The sequence below is a fragment of the Lithobates pipiens genome, unplaced genomic scaffold (assembly GCF_037356315.1).
Source record: "Lithobates pipiens isolate NorthernLeopardFrog02 unplaced genomic scaffold, aLitPip1_a1.2 Scaffold_16, whole genome shotgun sequence".
Classification (NCBI taxonomy): Eukaryota; Metazoa; Chordata; class Amphibia; order Anura; family Ranidae; genus Lithobates; species Lithobates pipiens.
In genome coordinates this window covers 133,757,982-133,775,806 of record NW_027507748.1, presented here as the reverse complement: position 1 = coordinate 133,775,806, position 17,825 = coordinate 133,757,982, and the positions used below count along the sequence as shown (strand labels likewise).

At 38.5% G+C, this 17,825-nt stretch overlaps 1 protein-coding gene across 11 annotated transcripts in view; it reads left to right on the top strand.

Moving 5' to 3' along the window:
- The window catches only part of RAP1GAP2 (RAP1 GTPase activating protein 2), a 1,165,364-nt gene that overhangs the window by 1,040,184 nt on the left and 107,355 nt on the right, over positions 1 to 17,825 (top strand). For all 11 annotated transcript variants that reach the window (XM_077480481.1, XM_077480477.1, XM_077480484.1 and 8 more), the window contains 4 exons: positions 3,919 to 4,022; positions 8,564 to 8,642; positions 12,615 to 12,668; positions 13,064 to 13,147. In XM_077480481.1, coding sequence (XP_077336607.1) covers positions 3,919 to 4,022; positions 8,564 to 8,642; positions 12,615 to 12,668; positions 13,064 to 13,147 — 321 coding nt within the window. The remainder of the gene's footprint in view (positions 1 to 3,918; positions 4,023 to 8,563; positions 8,643 to 12,614; positions 12,669 to 13,063; positions 13,148 to 17,825) is intronic.

Below are 17,825 nucleotides of genomic sequence, written 5' to 3'. Positions count from 1 at the left end.
AGGAGTCACAGCATGTGGCGGAATCAGAAGGAGACTTTAAATAATTTAGATTGTAAGCTTTAATGAGCAGTGGCGGTCGGTCCACAAGTGGCGCTGCCACACCGCCCCCCAGCCCCCACAATCCGCCCCCCCAGCCCCCACGATCTACCCCTCCTAGCCTGCATAATCAAACATCAAATCGATCCATTTCTAAATAACTAACAATATAACTAACACCCTTCAACATCTCAAAGTTAAAAAATGTTAGTCATACCATCATTCACCCAAAAATCAATCGCTCATTGTGTGTGGCCGTGCACTCCGTGGTCCCCGATTGGCCTGTTTCATGTTGTCCTTGGGGTGCAGAGCACCAGGGGAGCCGTGACCGCTAGAGGGCTCTGCCCGTAGGGTGAGTGCGGAGGGGCCCGCCTGTGCCCACCCAAAATCCTCCAGCACCAGCCACCACTGCTAATGAGCAGGGCCCCTTGATTCCTCTTGTATTACATTAAAATTAAAATTATTGGAACTGTACTGTCCCCCTGCATTTTGAAAAGTGCTGCACAAACTGTTGGCACTATATAAATCCTTTATAATAATATTTATAGTTTTAGGGGTTGACATTTGCAAGGTCTAATAGCTCCAGCATATCTTAGGTAAATATTCATTACCTTCAATACTTAGTAAGGCTCAAATGTCTTACATATGTTTTAATAATGTTTAATTTTCAGAATTTAAGAACATTTTGTTCTTCTCTTCCTTCATTCAGGGGATTTTGGGTAATTTATTTTCTGAGAATTGTCTCTTACCTAATTTTTTACTCACGTGTGTAATAATGACAGGGCTGAGTTTGTTCTTGCAGCTGTTTGAACATCCTGCATTATACATTATATTTACTGGGGGGTTTAATGTTGAAAAGGAAGAACCCACAGCCCATGGTGCTCATAGTGCCTTTCTATTTATGAGCTGCATTAGGGGGTGGATTAAAGAAAAGAGGGGAAATCATCACAACAGAGCCCCAGACAGTAATGAAAGCACATGTTCTGATTTATTCCCAAAATAATAATAATAAACAAAAATAAAATAAAAAATTAGCTCCCACTGTAAATCAGAGTAGGATGAAAAAGTCTATATATTGATTTTCTATGTGGAAATATTTATTAAAATAGTTTTTTTTAATGTAATGTAAAATGCCCAGAAGTCCAATCACCATTTGGAGTTGGATATTGAATCTTTGGAGCATGCTTTAAAATCTCAGTAATACTTATCAAAAAGCAATTGCTGATACCAAATCCTAAAACGTTTTATGTCATTATGAATGGTGTGCAGCAGTTTTATTTTAGTAAACCATTCTTCCTTTTTATAGCTATTTGAGGAAATAAGCTTAGTATTCTCAATCCTGTAACTGTAAAATGATTTTTAATCAAAGTTTATGTTTTATTTTTAATGTGTTATGATCTGTTAGTGCTATTTTTTAAATGCTTGTAACAAACAATAAAATAATTTGAAATAAAAAAAAAGACCTCATGCAGTATCGTTTACAGTGGATACTAAAGTAAATATGCAAACTACATTTTACTACCTACTAGAGGTCGACCGATATGGGTTTTTCTCTGGCCGATGCCGATGCCGATATTTAGAAATCATGGCGGCCGATAGCCGATATATGATGCCGATTTTTTATTTTATTTTTATTTTTTTTCCTTTTTTATTATTATTTTTTTTTTTAATCCCCCTTGATCTAACACACCTTTCCCACTGGGGCTTTTTTTAGGCGCTTTTGGGCTAAAAATAGCACCTGTAAAGTGCCTGCAAAATCGCTCCCCTGCAGTCTGTGTGAAAGACAGAGTGCTTTCACACTGAGGCGATGCCCTGGCAGGATCTTAAAAAAAAAGTCCTGCAAGCAGCACGTTTGGAGTGGTGTATACCGCTCCTCCACCACTCCTGCCCATTGATATGAATGGGCACCACTGCCGAAGCGCATGCAATGCGATTTGGCAGCAGTGCTTCATGGGCGCATTTAACCTCTTCCTTGGCCGCTAGCTGGGTTATATGTGCCCCACTAGCAGCCAAATAGCACTGCTAAAATGATGGTAAAGAGCCGCTAAAACTTGCGTTTTACCATCAACGCCTGCCCGCTCCAGTGTGAAAGCAGTCTTCATAAGTGATACAGAAAATTTCTTACATTTAAACATTTATTAAACAAAACAAACCTCCAATCAGTTTACTTGTATGTATGATTTAGATTAAAAAAAAAAAAAAAAAAACTATATATTAAATAAAAACAGGTAGTCAAAACTTTTGGACGAAAAAAAAAAAATGGGCTAACTTTACTGTTTTTATTTTTTAAATAGTGTATTTTTTTTCCAATAAAATGCATTTGAAAGACCTCTGTGCAAATGCCGTGTGACATAAAATATTGCAACAACCGCTATTTTATTCCCTAGGATCTCTGCTAAAAAAATATATATAATTTTTGGGGGGTCTAAGTGATTTTCTGGCAGAAAATACAGGATTTTTACTTGTAAGCAACAAGTGTCAGAAAAGATTTAGTCTTTAAATGGTTAAACTGAGAACTCTACACACTGAGATGATTTCATTAATTCAAGTGTAAACATTGTATCTTTCTGTTCTTTTCTTGGCAGCCTGCCCAGAGAGGAGGAAGGACGTTTCTATGACAACTCAGGCAACTTACACTGACTTCTATTACAGAAGTCATTTCAAAGTCCCGCTGTAATTCTAAATCGGCTTTTTATCAGCACAATCGGCCGATGCCGATTATTTAAAAAACTGCAAATATCGGCCAATATATCGGCCGGCCGATATATCGGTCGACCTCTACTACCTACTTATAAAGTTAAAAAAATTTATTAAATCAAAGTTCAAGGTGTGCACATTTGGGCTTCATTCTCATGAAGTAGCAATCAATGTCTGTAGATGCATATCACTGCTCTGACCCTATACTGCAGCTAAACAGACTTTGCAGCAACTGTCTCCGTTTATATATGGTCTCCAAACTGTCACCCCTTGCTTGCCTCTATCCAGTCCTTGGGGCACTATTCCATCTACAAATTACTCCAATGATGGGGCACCATTCCTCACACTGAGAACAGTGGTGGCGCCTACTGACACCAATGATGGGATGCTATACCTCCCACTAAAACCAATGATGGGACAGTGCTTACTCCCATTGGGGCATTTTCTACTCCTACTGGCCACAGTCTGGCGCCGCTGAAGTCTGAAGGATAGTAAGCTGGCCCTTTGTTTAGAAAGTTTGGAGGCCCCTGCTATACATCAACAGAGGTGTCATTCAGATATGGACGATAGTGTGCACAAGATTGCTGGGGACTCTCTAACTTGCAATGCCTGTATCTGCATGTACGTCACATGTGTTTAAATGCCACCAATGTTCATCTGTAAAGATAAATAAAAAATGTCAGCATTGCTTTGATGTCCATTTATCTAGGCCAGTGTTTCTCAACTCCAGTCCTCAAGGCGCCCCAACAGGTCACGTTTTCAGGCTTTCCATTATTTTGCACAAGTGATTTGATCAGTTTCACTGCCTTAGTAATTACCACAGCTGTTTCATCTGAGGGACATCCTAAAAACATGACTTGTTGGGGAGCCTTGAAGACTGGAGTTGAGAAACACTGATCTAGGCCATCTAGGGATGCAGATGGTTGCCTTGTGCCAATGGATACTTTATTAATCCTCATTTTATTACAAGTCTTCGAGACTTTGGCAGTATCTCTGTACCTGAAGATCTCTCCTTGAGGATGAAGCCTTCTCTTTGAATAGGGTTTTGGAATAGCTCAGGGTTGCATAGAACTTGACTCTGAGTTGGATAGAAGTAAGGCATTTCTGCATAGTGTGTGCCCAAATGTGGGTTCACTTTAGTCAGAAAGACATAACTCGTTTACTGTGTGTGTTTTCCTGTTTCAGGACCATTTAAACTTTTATTGCACTGGAAGCAGCCTAGGAAACTTGATCCTTTCTATAAAATGTGAAGAAGCCGACAGCATAGAATATTTAAGAATTATACTCAGGTATGCGATTACAGCTGTTTCATTTTTGTTCACTTACCAATAAAAAAAAATATTAAAATGACATGGGTAAAATAAAATGGAAAAAAACAAAAACATATAGCATTTAAATGGCTGATAGTAACCTATATTAATCATTCTGAAATCACTCTTTTTGCCAATTTAAATGGGCCCAGACTTCATTGGTTACTATGGATTATAGTATATTGACCTGTTTATATGAACTTAGCCCTTGTACACACGGTCGGAGATTCCGACGGAATGTTTCCTGTCGGACCGTTTCGTCGGATAATCTGACTGTGTGTGGTCTCCATCGGACTGTTTCCATCGGAGTATCCGACGGACCAAGTTTTCCAACTTGTCCGTAAAATTTTACGACAAAATGCTCCGATCGGACATACTCCGATCATGTGTAGCCTACTCCGACAGACAAAGTGCCATGCCTGCTCAGATCAAATTCCTAGACCAAAGCTATTGGCTACTAGCCTGAATGTAGTCCCGTCGTAACAAAATAACGTCATCACGTTATGTACATCGGATTTTCCGACAACTTTGTCCGACCGTGTGTATGCAACAGTTTCGGACAAAATCCGTCGGACAAAATCCGTTGGACGAAATGCAACGGATTTGGTTGTCAGAATGTCCGACCGTGTGTACAAGGGCTAAGTCAGGCAGTGTCAAAGGTTGATGTACTAAAATAATTTTCATTTCTGCTGAAGGGACTGTGTGTGCACCTTAAACCATTAGAAATAAGCAGAAACATTTAAATGAAATGTTTGATGTAAAAATGGAATATAATATTTGTTGATAAATCACTTTCTTTATATTGCCTATAGTAGTTAGGTAATCCCTTTCATTCCTCTGCTGTACTATGGGGAAATGTAAGATGCTAAATTATTTCTATAGGCAGCTTTCAAATGATTTTATTTTACAACACTTTCATAAACTAGGCTTTTTGTTGTTTGCACACAAGTAGCATCATGACAATGAACACTTCATAAATTTTTGGTATTGTCAATAGAACCCTTTGTGTCAGTTCTCATAACTGCTCAGTAACTTTGATATTTTTTATTGTCCTTTTACTTCTCGTGTATAGATTCTGAATGTAATTTTTATACTGGTGAGAAAATGAAAGTTAGTTCTTAATTTGTTGGTGTGGAAAATAGATAAAACATGTATAACTTTTTTGGGTTGAGGTCCATCAATAAACACTATGGGGTTGAGTAACGTGAATATAATGTCTTTTTATATATAGCAACCAGTCATTAATTGAAAGTGGATCCTGGTTTCCATGAACACGTGCCACAGCTTTTTTTTCCTTTTTTTTCTGAAGAGACAAGTGTCACCAAAAATAATGTGTTCTTTTTCATATGGCCTATATACAGTATCTATGTCCAGTATTCATTGTATATGTGTATTTCTGTTCTCTAATTGTATATGAATTTTATATAAATCATCCTTTCTGTAGCATTACCATGATGATGAAGTTTGGGTTTCAGCACTTTATGGCATTAAATATAACTAGCCAAAATTAGAGGATCAATTATTAGGTAGCCCCACTTTCCCATCTTCAAAGCCTTGCATGCAAATTCATAGGGCATTCCCATTCAACGTTTTCATTTTAATAACTAACAACAATAAACTGAAATAACTGCAGCATTTGTTTTTTGTATCCTCAAGAGAATCTACTGGGTTGTTCAAAGGAATATATACAGAGGTGTTGGGGGCTACAGCAATTCTGTGATGGCCATTGGGACAAAAACTGAATGGACATGTCTCCATTGGGGGTCTTATAAAGTGACTAGTATTAGGGCCTTGTATCATATTATAGTCATAGTCATAGTCATTGACTAATGCATACCATTTGGAGTCTGATTTATACTCTTTTTTTGGCTATTTTTATAATTGTATAATGGCTGAGGAAGGAACCTAATGTGTTCTGAAAACTTGCATCGATAATAACTTAAATTAGCCAATAAAGTGAATCATGTACTGTACACTCAAAACTTTTTGCATAAAGCATACTGCAATGGGTACAAATAATGAAAATAAAAACATGTAAAGGTAATAATAAATATTAATATACAAGACAAATAATAAGAGGACATGTTATTTTAGTTGTCCTTTAAGCCCAGTTCACACGAACATTATTGTAAACTATCATCTTATAAAACAACCCTTTCAGTTTAAAATAGAAATGAAAGGCAAAACATTTTTGTATAGACATATTTTATCCCTTTTTTTAAATCACATTCCCTCTGTTCTCAGCTGCATATCAGCTGGGGGAAGAGAAGCAGCAGCACACTAAGCTTCCCAGTGAATGGCTGTGCAATGGGGGCATGTCAAGACAAGTCTGATCATTAGAGGAGAGCATACTGAATTCCCAGCACTGCTAGAGTGCTGACCATGGTGTTCTCTCCTGCTTGGTGTGGTCAGTTTTTAATAGGAAAGCAAGTGGACTAGCAGGAACACCAGGGATTTCACACAAAGGAAGCAATACAAGGAGAACAAAATACTTTCTCATACAAATACATTGTACAGCGTTGGGGGTAACAAATGTTTTAAGTGTATAGGAATACCCCACTTTTAAGTACGCAATGGTGTTTATTTACTAAAGCTGGTAAGTGAAAAATCAGGCTCAATTCTGCATAGAAACCAATGAGCTTCTAACCCAAGATTGTTCAATTAAAACCTGGAAGCTCATTGGTTCCTATGCAGAAGTGAGCCTGATTTTGCATTTTTCCAGATTTAGCAAATAAACCCCATTGTGTACTTAAAAGTGGGGTATGCCTGTATTCCACTGCAAGGGCTGTGTTTACCTGCAATAGCAGACAGTCCCATTCATTTAAGTCAGAATGTAGCAGGTAAACAGGCTGCTGCTCCCAATTTGACAGCTCTGTGAACATGGGGCCTCATAGCAGACAGTGTGCATTTGGGGCTGTACACCTACATGGCTGTCAAGTTGGGAGCATCAACTGTGTCTGTGCAACCGCTACATCCCAGCTGAAATGATCGGGACTGCCTGAACTGAACAATTCCCTTGAACAGGCCTTTACCATAAGTATTTCCATGTTAACCAGGTCCTTAAAGTGGAGGGCCACCCTAAAATAAAAAAATTTCATTAATACTCTTAAAAAATATATATATTTTTTAACTTACCTGAAAGTGTTGTTGCTAGGCAGTCTTCCTAATCCACCTCTTCCTATTCCGTGGCGCTTCCTCCTCTTTGGCGAGAGGCCCCGTTGCCTTCTGGGATGCACACACCAGAAAACAACGGGGCTATTCACAAAGCGCAGCCCGACTCGCACATGCGCAGTAGGAAACGCTTCCCTTCGTTAAGATGGAGGCGCCGATCCAATGGACAGATCGGGCTAAGGTGGCCGACATCACAGGCTCGCTGGAGAGGTAAGTGTCCTTATTAAAAGTCAGCAGCTACAGTGTTTAATCTTGGCCGGAATGCCCCTTTAAGTGGTTATAAAGACAGAAGGTTTTTTTCTCTGAATGCATTCTCTGCATTCAGGTAAAAAAAAAAAAACCTTCTGTATTCAGCCATTGCTAAAAACATACCTAAGCCCGATGTCAATCTAGCGCTGTGTCCGAGAGCAGTGCCAATCTCATCTCCCTCTTTTCTCATTGGAATAGAGGTAGCAGTGGGAGCCATTGGCTCTTGCTACTATCAATCAAATCCCACGAGGAGGGAGCGGGGTAGGGTCAATGGACACGCACAGCCAGGCTCATGATTAAACCCACACAAGTGACCCCATAAAAAGCAGCTTCCTATGGGGGCACTCAGAAGGGTGGGAGGAGCCAGGAACACCAGCGAGGGGGAAACTATTGCATATAGCAGATAAGTATGACATGTTTTTATTGAAAATAAAATGCTTTTACAATCATTCTAAATCATTCCCTACAGTGTGCAGATTTCAGCAACATACACACAAAAATATGTTAATTTAATTCCATTTTAAACAGACTTTATTATGATTGCTTTAATAGTTTTAGCACCTTTGCTTGTCAAATCATGTAATTGTTTTGAAACTAGCAGTAAAATCTCGGCGCATATGTTAGAAGCATAAATCCTACATTATAATCAAACAAGTTTTTAAAATAAACCTGTCAGTCGTTGAAGTATTTAGTAATATTTCAGCACAGCTGGGCTCTGCAGGAGTTGTATGTCTGAAGCATTAACGAAGCCCGTGAATGCTCTACTGCTGTCATTTCCAATAATCCTCGCATGATGAAAACAAACATTGTTCTATTTCTGAACTTTTTTTCAGCTATCTTGGCCAGCATATACTGCTTTCTCTGTGTCTTCATCTAATCTCTGAAACAAGTTTGTAGAATATTTTCTTCATCATCAGGCACTTTATCAACATCAATTGTCCAAATGCTCTGAGAGTTCATAAAATAGTGAGGTTTCTTCGAATAGTGAGGCTTTCGTCACGTGAAAAGTGATGTCCCAGTTCTTAGTCTTTATTAGAATGTAATATATTTGTTCTTCATTTAGACCTACATTTATGTTTATTCATTGACTTTATTTCAAGGTCAAAAGCAAAAACTCTACATGAGCGAATTCCACTGGCTGGATTTAATAAACTTCCCAGCATCCCTCAGATAGCAAAGGTAGGTTCAGATTTTCTTACGGTCTTTATAGTCCGCCATGATTGTTGTTTGGCTCCTTATGGTAAAGGATACTGTTTAAAGTCTAGGTCAAGCCAAAGCTTTTTTCCTGTTTTTTTGGTAGAATGGGGTAAAGGGGGAATTATAACTGCCAACGAGGCTCTATTAAAAAGATATCCCCCCCACATCCTGTTCTGCTAACAATGGTTCACATAACAGGAAGTGAAGGAAAATCTGCAAAAGTGACACAGATAGAAATGCAAATCTAACAGAGGTTCTAACCTTCCCTATAGAGAAACATTTTTATTTCTGCCCATTGTTGCTGTTGGAGAGTTACCCTCATTTTCTGTGTAAAATATTGTCAATGGGGCAGGAAGTGAGAGGAAATCTCTCTAACTAGATTGAAGTAAAAACGCTGACAGGATTTCTACCCCTAATTTAAGAAAAACATTTTGGACAGTATGCACACTTTTTAGTGGAACTTAAGAAAGTTCCCCTAATGCCCTGTACACAAGGTCGGACATTCCGACGTCAAAATCCATCTGACTTTTTCAGACGGATTTTGGCCCCTCTTGCATACACACGGTCGGACAAAGTTGTCGGAAAAATCAGATCATTCAGAACGAGGTGACGTAAACCACTTACGATGGGACTATAAAGAAGGCAATAGCCAATAGCTTTTATCTCGTAATTTATTGTGAGCATGTGTGGCACTTTGTCCGTCAGAATTGTCTACACGCGATCGGAATTTAAACAATTGGATTTTGTTGTTGGAAAATTTTAGGTCCTGCTTTCAAACTTTGTGTGTTGGAAATTCAGACGGAAAAATTCAGATGGAGCCCACACACGATCAGATTTTCCAACAACACAATCCGATCGCACATTTTCCATGTGTACAGGGCATTATTGTTTGCCTCCTCTGAGCCTCTAATTGAAATGTAGTCTTTTGTTTTATTTATTTATTTTTATCTGATAGCTTTTTTTGACGGGTACCTTCTTCCCCTTCCTGAATCCTCACCTAGGCTCAGGTTGCACCTCTTCTGCCCACAGCCAAATATGATCCTCACACATCCCAGAAGTATACAGTACCAGTCTTCCTGCAGCACACAATCTCGTGCATGTGTAGTGGGGAGCCGCCTTTGAATCATATAAATATCACAGCTGGCTCCCAAATTCAAGATGATGGCAATGGGAATTTACATCTGTTTTTTAAGGGCCCATCCACACTAGAAACTGCATTTTCGATGGCACAGGAACGTGCTGCGTGTTCCTGTGCGATTCAAATGCAGTCCTGTGTAGTGTGATTTCAAGGGGAGGGGGAATTGAGAAATTCCCAAAAGGGGCCCATACCTCAGGAGAGGAATAGGAACAGGCGGCGGGATACTCTTTGAATAAGCTTTATTGAAAAATAATATACACAATTTGAAAACACAGATCATTTACAATGGGTTACATCAAGTACTAAAAAAGACAACGTTGTCTATTAAAAATGCATTGCCAGGGTCACAGCCATGCTCAGTCATCCATAATACACAGTATGTATATTGCACAATGTCTAAACCATTGGTTGGTACTAGGGAGGTCCTGGGAAACCTCTGGGGACTCGTACACAAAGTGCTATGTGTCTCCCTTTGGGACATTCAGGCTCGCTATTGACCCTAAATGACAGAGTTCAAGGTACAAAAGTGAACCAAATAGAACTGTGCGAAATAATGTCTGTGAAGCAGCAGATTCATGTGGCATGGGGAGTGTCTTCATCTCTGTAATCTTTTTTGGTTCTTAATTCAGAAATATTGATAGCACTACTAGGTCATGAAGCTATATGTGCTGGCGCATATGTCAGTCAGTATCAAGCAAGGTGACTGGTAAGACACAAGATGTGGGTGATAGCAGTGTATCTGGAAATGGTTATCCTGGGGAAGAGGGCAATTCACAGCTGTGTATGTCCACCAATAACGTGCAGAATGGTCACTGTCCCCTCTGATGGCCAGATAGCCTGAACAGGCGCATATATCACTGGGGTGGAATGCACTGGATTGGTGATTTAAATCCCCAGCAGGGGGGCAAGACTCACATTTGGCTGACCAGCTAATCTTCCATGAAGTGGGGGGTTCAGTCCTCTTAACTTCGCTTACACATACTTTCTGGCAGTATCACTGCTGCATCTCACCATAGCGCCTTTGCCGGTGACAGGTACACGCTGAGCCTCGGTCGGCTGCTCACTTCCGGTTTCCGGTTGGGACAGGGACACACCGGACCCCTGCTGCGAGCCACATCCGTCGGAAATCTGAACCCAGCCTAAGTGTTTATAAGATCACTTTATCAGCATGCAGTTTAGATTATGGACTTTATCATCTTGTTTATAAAGTTTTGATTTGAAGTTCTTTTTTAATAAGTGCTGATATGTGTTTCTCTGTGAGAACATTTGAACTTTAGTATCATATTTATATATTTTTCACACGTTTAATAACATTGTTTGTATTTTAATTACCGTATTTATTGGCCTATAACAAGCACTTTTCCCCCCTGAAAATAGGGGGGGGGGATCGCGGGTGCGTGTTATACACCAACAGCATACCTCGGAGAGGAAGGAGGGGGAGGAGTGTCGCCGGAAATCACTGAGCTGTCATCTCCTCTCCACTCCTCTCTCAATTGGCTCGCTCATCACATACACATTCCCGCCTCACCCACCAGCATTGGACCAGTGTTCTGTCTATCACAGGAGCTTGTCCAATGCCGTTGGCAGAGGCGGGACTGTGTATGTGACTACCGACTGAGAGACGAGTAAACAAATGATGGCTTGGTGATTTCCTGCGAGGAGAGATGGTGAGCTGCATTGATGGAGGAGATGGGCACAGATCAGGCTGCACTGAAGCTGCAGATGGGCACAGTTTAGGCTGCATTTAGGCTGTAGATGGGCAATAATCAGGCTGCATTGATGCTCACTGACCATTATTTTTCTTCAAGGAGGTTTATTTAAAAAAAAAAAATCCTGAAACTTCCCTCTTAAATTGGGGTGCTATACACTGATAGTAATTTATTTTGTCACACTGGGTAGGATAGGTGTGCTGTAGTATTATTCACTCTTTTATATTAGCTGAATGCAACAAGTGGTGATCTTTGGGTGACCATAAATTAGATAAGTACTAAGAACCATTTTATCTATGGTGGGCCTTTAGTGGCTGGTTGTGTTTTAAAATGTGTGTCTAAATTGGGTTGCAAGGCCCCAGTGCATATACTGTAAATAGTACTGTTTCCAGGTTAGTAAAGATTAAATACTACTTAATATCATACTGAATATTTTATGGCACTCAATGATTTAGCAATATGGCATATTATACCTATAAAGAAAAACAGTAGAACTTATAATGTACAAGGTCTAAGAAAGTAGTTGATTTACTAGGTTGAGGCTGTTCATATAACTCATATCAGTAAATAAGATAAAGTCATGTTGATTTTGAATGTATAATCGTGTTTGAAAGTTAATAGGACAGGGTATTTACTTGGACTTGATAGGTTGATAGAAGTAAATGCAGATTTCTCCTTTTTTTTAATATGCTCAGTGAACATTCACTTAGCTAATTGAACAGTCTCTACATCTTGGTAGATCAACCCTACTACATTTGTTGAAAATCTCTTCTTTCTTCATACATGAAGAAAATAATAGTTTTAAAAAAAGTAAATCAACTGAAAATGTGCAACTGAACCATCATGCCGGCCAAATGGATAAACAATACACAAAGAATTTACAATACTAACAAGTAAAAGCAAGTAAAATTTGTTGGAATGTCTGAAGAAGCTGCATCCATACCATGGTTATAACTAGAGTAATATGCCCATATAGTGACAAAGAGAGCAGTTATAATCTCTCCTCCCCTTTATCATAGCAATACTTTTTAAGAATTTGCTTTAGTCATTTGTTAAAGGTGGCGCATCGTTGGTAAGAATAATTATTGTAATGTTCTTTTTTTTTAGGCCTTATGTGATGATGCTACTGGGCTTAAATTCAATCCAGTTCTTTATCCAAAGGTAACAAATACATATAAAAACACATGTTTTACATTTTCACAAGATTGTGTCTATTTTTGAGATTCTGGTAATTATTCTGATGATTCTGATGAGATTCTGATGAGCTGTTTACATAACAATTTTACAATTTCCCTTTTGGATTAATAAAGTTTTCTGTATTCTGAATGTATTCTGTATTAAATGAAAAAGGTCAAATAAAATATGAATTCTGTATCAGAACTGGTTATTTCTATTGTTAAAGGGTAGAACTGAATCACTGTTTGTGATCAGCATGAATTTACAAATAAAATGTTCTAAATGTATTTCTAATTTATGATTCAAATACTAGATATGATCAGAAATAAGGAAATGGAATGTATTTTCTCTACTTTATGCTTCTTCATTTATGTTTTCAGGCGTCCCATTTGATTGTTCAATATGATGAACATGAAATCAACAATACTTTCAAGTTTGGTGTTATATATCAAAAACTTAGACAAGTAAGTACAGTGTTACCAAGTTTGCAATCTACTTTGCATTTGATTTTGTTATTAGAACCTTTCAAAATTGTCCAGAATGGTTTGGAAAGTTCCTGGCTGCCCTGTCTGATGAGATGATTAAGCAAAAAACAGCCTGAGCTTTAAAAAGTCTACTAGGGAAACTGTTACCGGCAGAATCACCAGGTTAAAATAACCGAAAATTAATAAAAAAAGGAAATGAATGCAGCCAACACATCTAAGGCCGCGTACACACGGGCGGACTGTCTGCCCAACTAAGTCCGTCAGACAATCCGACAGACAGTCCGTCCTACTTTCGAATGAACGGACTAGAAAACACACGATGAACAGACAGTCCGCCAAAAGCTTGCGCGATGACGTGTACAGTACGTACGACGGGACTAGAAATACGACGTCCAATACACTGCAATGCAACCTTTCGCCGTGTAAATCCTTTCTGAGCATGCGCCATACTTAGTCCGTCGAACTAGCCTACTCACGAGCGGACTGTCCGCTGAAACCAAGTTTGGATGGACAATATTACGGAAATTCCGAAAGACTTAGTCCGCCAGACTGTCCGCCGAAAAAGTCCGCTGAAGCCCACACACGAGCGGATTGTCCGCTGAAACACGTTTCAGCGGACCAAGTCCGTCAGACAGTCCGCCCGTGTGTACGCGGCCTAAGGATTGGTAAGCTGCTATATATTAAATTGTTTTCTTTTGGGATTTGGATACTCTTTCAGTAACCTACTTAGATATTATTCGAAATGCTGTAACTATAAAATGTTGACCAAAAATTAAACACATGGCTGTGTTGTACATTTTACTAATATATATATATATAAAGAAAGTTTTCAGCATTTTTGATGCAACAAAGAAAAAGGTTATTAAAAAAAAAACAAAAAAACTGTAGATCAGTAATCAGCTTTCATTGTTCTGACTTCCATTTTGAGGTGATGTGTTGCTGAGATGTGGCATATTGCAAGTCATCTTTACTTCCTTGCACTAAATTAATTTAAACAGAAACTGTAATGGTATTGGGTCACTTTTAGCTATTAAGGTTTTTTAAACAATTGTTTTATATTTTTTGCTCTTATTGTCAAAAGATAATGTACAGCAAGTGTTAATAAAAAAAGCCAAAAAACAAATAAATGATAAAAACATTGTTTTAAGTTTAACGTTATACAACCCCTTTAAAATGTTATTGTTTTAAACATTGTGACAATACATTTTCTAAAGTTTACCATAGGGAACAGCTCTTCCACCTGCAAATAATGACAGTAATATTCTTTACCTTATTTTGTAAGTCTGCATTCACACCTGAGCGTGTTCAGCTCATACAACACTCGTTAAATGCCAGAAAAAAACACCTGAAGATCCCATTCATTTCAATGGCACCTTTCCACATCTGAGCGTTTTGTCACATGAAGCAAAATGCCTGAAAAACACCTTAAGCTCAAAAAAAAGAACATGAGCTTCTTTGGGGCAGATTACAGGCATTTTTTTGCTTTTAACATTGGTGAACTGTACAAAAACGTGGTAAAAATCACAGCATAATTGCGGTAAAAACGCACAACTTTGAAACCCTCAGGTGTGAATGTGTTATTGTGTTTCATGTTGACAGACATGTTCAAGTTTATCTAAGCCCCAGCTGCATCAGACTGTGCTCTGTTAAGAATAGCCCCAACCACCTGCTGCAAAGTGCTGTATTAGTGTTGAAGTCTTTGTGAAATGATATACCGAGTACAGAACATTTATAGCCCACCAACAGTAAATATAGGTTAGAAAACAATATTTTTCCTTTAGTGAGTAGAAAGGTTAACAAGAACTTGAACTGTGAAAACAGTGCAAAAATAAAGGAAGCAAAGGGAAAAGGACTTGTCACCAGTATTGCCTTTCCTATTAGTCATACACAAAGTGCTATGCCTTGTTCCACACCATGGGGTTGATCTACTGAATGCAAATAGGCTGTTCAGTTTGCACGGGAAGTTGCATCAGAATTTTCACCAAAGCTTAGTGAATGTGGTGAAATTTCACTTTGCAAAGAATGCTCAGTCACATGCAAAAAAAAAAAAACATAATTTTTGCTTGTATGTGATTGGATGAGGGACGTCAGCAGAGCTTCGCCTCATTCACTCTGGGCAAAATTCCATTGCACAATGAAACTTTTCTTGCAAAGTGAACAGTCAATTTACTTTTAGCAAATCTGTCTCTGTATGGAAGCGGTGTAACGACATATTCGGTGACCCATCGCAGTTTGCTACAGAAGTGACGTTCCGTCGCCGCCATCTTGCTACACCCCATACTCGTCCACAGTAAGGATACACTAAGAAGGGGGAAAGTAGACATGTTGTTACACCCACCAGAGTTTTGCCTTTTACATGTATTAACAGTAAAGTCAGTTTATATAGTTTATATAGTAAATTACAGGACTTAGAACTCCGTCTGACTAAATGTTGAATTTTAAAAGCAGCGGCAAGCCTGCTCATCTCACAGGTTTGCTAATCTGACAGAAGTTTGCTGCTTTTAAAATTCAACATCTAATCTAACCAGTCAGACAGAGTTCTAAGTATTGTATTTCACTACAGAAACTCACTTTACTGTTATAAATACGTCTAAAATGCAAAACTGCGGTGGGTGTAACAACATGTCCACTTTACCCCTTCTTAGTGTATCCTTACTGTGGACGAGTGTTAGGTGTAGCAAGATGGCGGTGACAGAACGTCACTTCCGTAGCAAACTGTGATGGGTTGCCAAATATGTCATTACAGTGGCCCCTCTGGTAGAGGCAACACTTTGCCCAATGTTAGCTGTGTGTATTCTGAACACCTAATGGTTAAAGGAAAAAAGAAAAACAGGATTAGTTTTTTTCACATGAATGGATGAAGTGAACACAGCTTCTCTTCAAGCAAATTTTAGTTGCTTGGTGAAAACATGTCTCCACTCCTTTAGTAAATTAACCCTGAGACCTCCAAGCAGCATTGGGATTTTCATAAAAAAGGCTATTATAAGGTGAGGACATCTCCAATCTCCACACATCCACAAATTACAGAGTTGAACAAATCCTCTATATTATTATTATTTTGATTATTATTAGTATTGTTATTATCTAAAAATGCACAAAAGATTTTCAGGCTAATCTAAATGATCAGTGCAATTTCTATTGTCACACAAATATTTTTAATTTAGTGGTTTCCAATGTTCACAGAGTTACAGTCAGATTATTTAGTTTGTCAAAACATTAGCCTATGAAGCCATGTGTATAATAGAAATGCTGTAATTAGGGAAAGGAATCAGAACATGAAAGGCAGAGAGGAACAAATCCACTAATTTGTCACAGAAATTTCTGGCAGGCATCTTAATTATCATGCCATATTTTGTACCTCGCTTTGGTGCCAGGGCTGTATAGCTGCAAAACGTTATGGTGTTGGAATAATGCAGTACACAGGGCCAGCAGTAACAGAAGGGATATGCATCCAAATTCTGATATGACTATGCAATTATATTGTACTCATTTAAATTAATTCCTATTTTCACTATATATGGGTGGATACATATGCACTATACACCTGTGATTTCTGATCCAAGTGCAAAACTCTTTTTAATGTGAGGAGCTGCCACAGCATGGGTGCAACATGTACCTCACCCATGAGTAGCCTGTGCACCAAGGCCATTAGGTTAATCTTAAGCTTACCGCAGTCAGATAAGTTAATTCATGCTTTTTAATTGGTTTACTTTGAACATAGTCATTGTACTGTCCAATATTTCAGTCTGGCCAGAGCTGTGGTAAGATTTCCCTAGCATAATTCTTGGCTCTGTGTCAACCCACCTTGGATTCTCACTCTTGCCACAACAGGGTATTCCTGTGCTTCCTCTTTCGGGATTCGAGAATTCAAGTTTAGAGATCTCTTCCATAAGGGTGCCTAAAACGGGAAGACTCTAGGTTATTCAATACAACATTATATATATATATATATATATATATATATATATATATATATATATATATATATATATATATATATATATATATATATATATATATATATAATGTTATTTACTGTTTATATAAAATCAGACTTGACTGGACTGCCACTCTGAAGTGCTGTAAAGTTAAAATCATAGGAAGAGAGAACAAAGTCGATTCCAGTCAGTCAAATTTAGTTAGCATGCAATTTCAGGGAAATTAGGAAAATGTATATCTATGGACTACTCGGTTTGTTCATTGGAGTGCAATGATTCTGTTATTATAGTTGTATGGTCTCCTGCCTTTTACTGCCTTGAAAAATGTATTGTGAACATACAGCAAACACAAAAAATGTAAATAAATTCTGGGAAATCAGTACTTGCATTCAGCAATTAAGCAACACATAGCAAAACATTTATCTACATATACTACTTACCCAATGACCATTTGAGGTAAAGTCAGATAGATGGTAAGGCCAGATCATCCAACTATTCTCATGACTGCCAGCTTTGGTGCCCAGTCAATTGTGCCAGTCCTTTTCAACTAAAGTGCCATGGCACCTTGGGTACCTTCTGGGTTTTTCAGGGGTGCCTTGGCAAAATGTCTAAAAAAAATTCCCCAAATTGCCCCAAAATTGTCAACAAACCAGTGGGTGAATCAAGCCTGCCCTTTTTTTACACAAAGCAACAATTTTTTATTGTGCAGCATTACAACC